Genomic DNA, 7,816 nt, shown 5'->3' on the forward strand with positions numbered 1-7,816 from the left:
GGAGAATTGGAAACCTATAAGATAACAGGAGGATTGGAAAGGTGCAAGATAAGGGGAAGAGCTGGAACCTGAAAGATAAGGTAGAACAAGATGCGGGAAATATGAAGGATATGGAACGATAGTCAGGATATGAGGCTAGGTAGGATAAGAAGCAGGATAAACTACATTAGGAAGAATATATGGGTCAACGGGAGGTGGGAAGGGTAGGGGGGGTGAGGGAGGAAGGGATTGTCGGGGAGAATTGCAGGGAAGGAGGATGAGATAGGGAAGGAAGAGTGGGGAGGGTGGGGAAGAAAGGGTAGGTTAGGGGAGAAAGTTAGGAGTGGGTGGGGTAAGTTAAGGGTAGTTGTGGGAGAAGAGTAGGGAAGAGGGTGGTGGGGATCAGGTAGATTTTTGTAGACATAATCTATAGGGAACTCCTGGAAGACATCACGGTACCTCAGCTTACCTTGAGGTTACCTTGAGGTGGTTCCCAGGATCAGTTATGGACGATGCTGCATGCACGCCGACGTAGGAGCCACAGCCCGGTTGATCACGTACCTCTAGGAATGTGTTTACCTTCTAAACGGAGAAGGACGTAGGCTCATTCCTCTCGAACACTACATCGCATTTTGGGGCATAAATCCCCCAACGCCCAAAATATGACATACTATTAATTATAGAAGCCCGCTATGACCCTTTTATTCAGAGGGACAGTGTTCCCAAACCCAGGGACCTTAGTGCTAATGGTACCAGACCTAACCTACCCTGAACTAACCTAACCTAACCTACCCTGAACCTAACCTAACCTAACCTACCCTGACCTGACCTGACCTGACCTGACCTGACCTAACCTAACCTAACCTAACCTAACCTAACCTAACCTACCCTGACCTGACCTAACCTAACCTAACCTACCCTGAACCTAACCTACCCTGAACCTAACCTAACCTAACCTACCCTAAACTTAACCTAACCTAACCTAACCTAACCTACCCTGAACCTATCCTAACCTACCCTAAACTTAACCTAACCTAACATAATAAACTAAAGTATAAACTGTTTATATATATATATATATATATATATATATATATATATATATATATATAAAGTAATTTAAAATAGAAATGAGATGAAATGAAGAAAGTTCCTACTGAATATTAATATTTTGGGGTTTATTTAAAAATTCGGCGTTAATCTCACATTGACCCCACCTTATATATATAGATTAAAAAAATATTTTAATTGTACCATGTATTTTATATACCTGCGACATTTTTAGGATTAAAAAGACATAAAAATTGAAGATTTAATTTTAAAATAGTCAACAATTCCCCCCAAATTTTCATAAAAGAAATATACAAAAACTCGTCTTTTAGGTAGTTAGTTGTGGTTTGGGATTAAGCTGACTCCAAATTTATATTTTTTACCATTCTTGTATTTTTAATTTATCTTGGAATAAAACCCAAAATTGGACATAAAATATATATAGTAAAGCACAGGCCTTTACTGCGTTCCTCACCGCCCCGACGCCTTTATGTATTTATATATTCATATATTTTATTTAATTATTCGTTTTTTCCGTGTTCCCGCTGTATACAAATGCAACTATCTGCATCTTATATATATATATATATATATATATATATATATATATATATATATATATATATATATATATATATATATATATACATATATATATATATATATATATATATATATATATATATATATATATATATATATATATATATATATATATATATGACAATAATATGGTTAGATCAATAATTCTATTACTCAAACTTCTCTGTATTTCACATGTTCTTCACTTGAGAAGGAAATTGAAAAAAAAATAACTCTCCTGCGTTCAGTTAACATTTCAAGAGATGCGTTTCGTTGAACTTGTCAACATTTTCAACGGTGGTTAAGGCTCCCCAACAAACAATAGTTCCAAATAATATACACATTGCAAAATGAAATTCAGAGTCCATTATCTTTGACAACTGCCCAGTCTCACATGCGATTGTAGGCGAGATGCTGGGATTCAAGATGCTGGGATTCAAGATGCTGGGATTCAAGATGCTGGGATTCAAGATGCTGGGATTCAAGATGCTGGGACTCAAGACGCTGGGACTCAAGATGCTGGGACTCAACATGCTGGGACGCAACATGCTGGGACGCCACATGCTGGGACTCAACATGCTGGGACTCAACATGCTGGGACGCAACATGCTGGGACTCAACATGCTGGGACTCAACATGCTGGGACGCAACATGCTGGGACGCAACATGCTGGGACGCAACATGCTGGGACGCAACATGCTGGGACTCAACATGCTGGGACTCAACATGCTGGGACTCAACATGCTGGGACGCAACATGCTGGGACTCAACATGCTGGGACTCAACATGCTGGGACGCAACATGCTGGGACGCAACATGCTGGGACGCAGCATGCTGGGACGCAACATGCTGTGACTCAACATGCTGGGACGCAACATGCTGGGACTCAACATGCTGGGACTCAACATGCTGGGACGCAACATGCTGGGACGCAACATGCTGGGACGCAGCATGCTGGGACGCAACATGCTGGGACGCAACATGCTGGGACGCAACATGCTGGGACTCAACATGCTGGGACTCAACATGCTGGGACGCAACATGCTGGGACGCAGCATGCTGGGACTCAACATGCTGGGACGCAACATGCTGGGACGCAACATGCTGGGACGCAACATGCTGGGACTCAACATGCTGGGACGCAACATGCTGGGACGCAACATGCTGGGACGCAACATGCTGGGACTCAACATGCTGGGACTCAACATGCTGGGACTCAACATGCTGGGACGCAACATGCTGGGACGCAACATGCTGGGACTCAACATGCTGGGACGCAACATGCTGGGACTCAACATGCTGGGACGCAACATGCTGGGACTCCGCATCAACAAGGCTCTATAGTCCAGCCGCATCCACAAGGCTCTATAGTCCGGTCGCATCCTCAAGGCTCTATAGTCCGGCCACATCCTCAAGGCTCTATAGTCCGACCGCATCCTCAAAGCTCTATAGTTCGACCGCATCCTTAAGGCTCTATAGTCCGGCTGCATCCTCAAGGCTCTATAGTCCGGCAGCATTCTCAAGGCACTATAGTTCGGCCGCATTCTCAAGGCTCTATAGTCGGGCATCCTCCTCAAGGCTCTATAGCCCGGCCGCATCCTCAAGGCTCTATAGTCCGGCCACATCCTCAAGGCTCTATAGTCCAGCAGCATCCTCAAGGCTCTATAGTCCGGCAGCATCCTCAAGGCTCTATAGTCCGGCAGCATCCTCAAGGCTCTAGTCTGACCGCATCCTCAAGGCTCTATAGTCCAGCAGCATCCTCAAGGCTCTATAGTCAGGCAGCATCCTCAAGCCTCTATAGTCGGGAAGCATCCTCAAGGCTCTATAGTTCGGCCACATCCTCAAGGCTCTATAGTCCGGCAGCATCCTCAAGGCTCTATAGTCCGGCAGCATCCTCAAGGCTCTATAGTCCGGCCGCATCCTCAAGGCTCTATAGTCCGGCAGCATCCTCAAGGCTCTATAGTTCGACATCCTCAAGGCTCTATAGTCGGGAAGCATCCTCAAGGCTCTATAGTCCGGCAGCATCCTCAAGGCTCTATAGTTCGGCCACATCCTCAAGGCTCTATAGTTCGGCCACATCCTCAAGGCTCTATAGTCCGGCCGCATCCTCAAGGCTCAATAGTCCGGCCGCATCCTCAAGGCTCTATAGTTCGACATCCTCAAGGCTCTATAGTCCGGCAACATCCTCAAGGCTCTATAGTTCGGCCACATCCTCAAGGCTCTATAGTCCGGCCGCATCCTCAAGGCTCTAGTCCGGCCGCATCCTCAAAGCTCTAATCCGGCCGCATCCTCAAGGCTCTAATCCGGCAGCATCCTCAAGGCTCTAATCCGGCCGCATCCTCAAGGCTCTAATCCGGCCGCATCCTCAAGGCTCTAATCCGGCCGCATCCTAAAGGCTCTAATCCGGCCGCATCCTCAAGGCTCTATAGTCCGGCAGCATCCTCAAGGCTCTATAGTTCGGCCACATCCTCAAGGCTCTATAGTTCGGCCACATCCTCAAGGCTCTATAGTCCGGCCGCATCCTCAAGGCTCTATAGTCCGGCCGCATCCTCAAGGCTCTATAGTTCGACATCCTCAAGGCTCTATAGTCCGGCAACATCCTCAAGGCTCTATAGTTCGGCCACATCCTCAAGGCTCTATAGTCCGGCCGCATCCTCAAGGCTCTAGTCCGGCCGCATCCTCAAAGCTCTAATCCGGCCGCATCCTCAAGGCTCTAATCCGGCAGCATCCTCAAGGCTCTAATCCGGCCGCATCCTCAAGGCTCTAATCCGGCCGCATCCTCAAGGCTCTAATCCGGCCGCATCCTAAAGGCTCTAATCCGGCCGCATCCTCAAGGCTCTATAGTCCGGCAGCATCCTCAAGCCTCTATAGTCGGGCAGCATCCTCAAGGCTCTATAGTTCGGCCACATCCTCAAGGTTCTATAGTCCGGCAGCATCCTCAAGGCTCTATAGTTCGGCCACATCCTCAAGGCTCTATAGTTCGGCCACATCCTCAAGGCTCTATAGTCCGGCCGCATCCTCAAGGCTCTATAGTCCGGCCGCATCCTCAAGGCTCTATAGTTCGACATCCTCAAGGCTCTATAGTCCGGCAACATCCTCAAGGCTCTATAGTTCGGCCACATCCTCAAGGCTCTATAGTCCGGCCGCATCCTCAAGGCTCTAGTCCGGCCGCATCCTCAAAGCTCTAATCCGGCCGCATCCTCAAGGCTCTAATCCGGCAGCATCCTCAAGGCTCTAATCCGGCCGCATCCTCAAGGCTCTAATCCGGCCGCATCCTCAAGGCTCTAATCCGGCCGCATCCTAAAGGCTCTAATCCGGCCGCATCCTCAAGGCTCTATAGTCCGGCAGCATCCTCAAGCCTCTATAGTCGGGCAGCATCCTCAAGCCTCTATAGTCGGGCAGCATCCTCAAGGCTCTATAGTTCGGCCACATCCTCAAGCCTCTATAGTCGGGCAGCATCCTCAAGGCTCTATAGTTCGGCCACATCCTCAAGGTTCTATAGTCCGGCAGCATCCTCAAGGCTCTATAGTTCGGCCACATCCTCAAGGCTCTATAGTTCGGCCACATCCTCAAGGCTCTATAGTCCGGCCGCATCCTCAAGGCTCTATAGTTCGGCCGCATCCTCAAGGCTCTAATCCGGCCGCATCCTCAAGGCTCTAATCCGGCCGCATCCTCAAGGCTCTAATCCGGCCGCATCCTCAAGGCTCTATAGTCGGGAAGCATCCTCAAGGCTCTATAGTTCGGCCACATCCTCAAGGCTCTATAGTCCGGCCGCATCCTCAAGGCTCTAATCGGGCAGCATCCTCAAGGCTCTAATCCGGCCGCATCCTCAAGGCTCTATAGTCCGGCCGTGTCTCGAATAATCATCATTCTACAATGTAAAGAAATTCTACCAAGTCCCCAACCATGCTACACCACCGAACCTCCACAGTGTGGCACATGATCGCAGTGCTACAAGGGATTCGATCAGTGCTAGAGAGACAACTTCAAGCCGAGTCGACCCCACACCCCAACCCGTTCTCGCAAATTTAATAAGTCAATATTGACTTATTAAATATGTGCATAGGTGACATACTTAACATAATAGATACCCTTAAAAAGATTCATAGAAAACACCGACCTAACCTAACCTTGTTAGTATCTTAAGATAAGCATCTTATTGCTTCGTAATTACAATTATTACTTAACCTATACCTATTATAGGTTAGGTAATAATTGTAATTACGAAGCAATAAGATGCTTATCTTAAGATACTAACAAGGTTAGGTTAGGTCGGTGTTTTCTATGAATCTTTTTAAGGGTATCTATTATGTTAAGTATGTCACCTATGCACATATTTAATAAGTTAATATTGACTTATTAAATTTGCGAGAACGGGTTGCACACCCACAGCTGGTGCCGCAAGGGCTTGGACCTACTCAAGGGCTTGGACCTACTCAAGGGCTTGGACCTACGCAAGGGCTTGGACCTACTCAAGGGCTTGGACCTACTCAAGGGCTTGCACCTATTCAAAGGCTTGGACCTACTCAAGGGCTTGGACCTACGCAAGGCCAATCAAGCATAGAATACATCATTCCAAGATGAAAGCTGGACTAGAAGCGGCCGCCAGAAAACACCGACACTGGAACATGATACCAACACATGTACACACATGTACACACATGCGAACACCAGCACGTGTGGTTGTTATTGGTGAATGCTACAAAAGATGCATCTGTGGACACGTGTTGAAATGCATTCAGGAACCCTCCACACCCCCCCCCCCTCCACCACAGCCAGCTGCCTGAACGAGCGAGAGCGAGAGAGAGAGAGAGAGAGAGAGAGAGAGAGAGAGAGAGAGAGAGAGAGAGAGAGAGAGAGAGAGAGGTAGAGAGAGAGAGAGAGAGAGAGAGAGAGAGAGAGAGAGAGAGAGAGAGAGAGAGAGAGAGAGAGAGAGAGAGAGAGAGAGAGAGAGAGAGAGAGAAAACGAGCTTAGCTTAAACTACCTAACGCCCATCGTGTCAGCAAGGCGGACAGCCCGCCTGCTATCATAACTCACTCTGTATTCCACATTTCTAAACATTTTCATTACCTGCACGTCTTCATCTTCTTTACTCCCCCACAGCTCCCCCCCCCTCCAAAAAAATACCTCTCCACCTACACATCCCTAAACATCCACACCACTACAACACTCTCCACACCCACCCCTCCACCACCCCCTACAACATCTGCTCCACCATTTTCCCCCTTCCTCCAACATCCGTCCCAACCCCCACATCTCTTAACATCCCAATTACAACACATCCCTCTCCAATCCTCCATCTATCAACATCCCCACACCATCCTTCTCACCACATGCCCCCCTCTCTCCTCCCCCCCCCCCCCCACACCCCAACATCCTTTACCACCGCCACCCCCACACACGCGCCTGACAAATCACTCCTACCATTAGCAGCGGCAGAGCGAATCAGTGGGTGGGGGCGGCCTTGCCTGGTCCGCATAAACCTATTTTCCTCATTTTGTGGGCGTGAGGCGTCGCTACCAGGGCCGCCCGCTATTAAAATGACGCTCTTAAACCCGGGTTGAAATAACAATGTGTTCGGGGTTGTAATATCACCCACCCCCCCCCCCCTGCTAGCCTGGGCTGGCCGGTGTTGGGGGGGGGAGGGGGGAAGGGGGTTGATGGGGTGGAGGGGGTGAAGGGGTGGAGAGGGATGACTAGGAGGAAGGAGAGAAGGGGTTACGTGGGAGAGGGGGGAGGGGGGATGATTCGGCAGATGAAGATGGAGAGATGATTGGGAAGAGGGATAGGGAGGGCTCGAGATGCTTAGGGGATAGGAGGAGAGAGAGAGGGAGTGATAAGGCAAAAGGGGGAATGATAGAATACAAAGAGAGGGAGGAGTGATTAGGAAGAGAGGGGTAAGCAGGGGGGGGGGATGATTGGGGAAGAGGGGGAAGGGAAGGGGGTATTGCGGGAGCTGGGATTGGAAATACCATTCTACCGCTCAACTTTGAACATGTGAACGAAGACATTCTGGATAAATGCAATTTTGAGGGATAATTTCTCCCCTTTCCCCCCATTCCCCTCCCTCCCCCCCCCCTCCCCTCATGTAGTTACCAGTGTTATTCTTCCCTTCATATTCGTCTTCAAATTGGGTGTCGTGATTCGCTTTTGCGGCCGAGAAGAGAGAAGGCAGAAAAGGGGCGAGGGAAGGGGGGAACGGGA

The 7,816-nt window shown here is 48.8% G+C and overlaps 2 protein-coding genes across 2 annotated transcripts; both read left to right on the top strand.

Moving 5' to 3' along the window:
* Positions 1-2,022: 2,022 nt before the first annotated feature.
* LOC138372787 (secreted effector protein PipB2-like) lies at positions 2,023-2,466 on the top strand. The gene has a single exon (XM_069338440.1). The coding sequence runs from the start codon at positions 2,023-2,025 to the stop codon at positions 2,464-2,466; it is 444 nt and encodes a 147-aa protein (XP_069194541.1).
* A 6-nt stretch (positions 2,467-2,472) lies between these two features.
* On the top strand, positions 2,473-2,955 carry LOC138372788 (secreted effector protein PipB2-like). Its single transcript, XM_069338441.1, has one exon. It carries the CDS (start codon positions 2,473-2,475, stop codon positions 2,953-2,955), a length of 483 nt encoding a protein of 160 aa, XP_069194542.1.
* The last annotated feature ends 4,861 nt before the right edge of the window (positions 2,956-7,816 follow it).

This window comes from Procambarus clarkii, chromosome 40 (assembly GCF_040958095.1).
Source record: "Procambarus clarkii isolate CNS0578487 chromosome 40, FALCON_Pclarkii_2.0, whole genome shotgun sequence".
Taxonomy (NCBI): domain Eukaryota; kingdom Metazoa; phylum Arthropoda; class Malacostraca; order Decapoda; family Cambaridae; genus Procambarus; species Procambarus clarkii.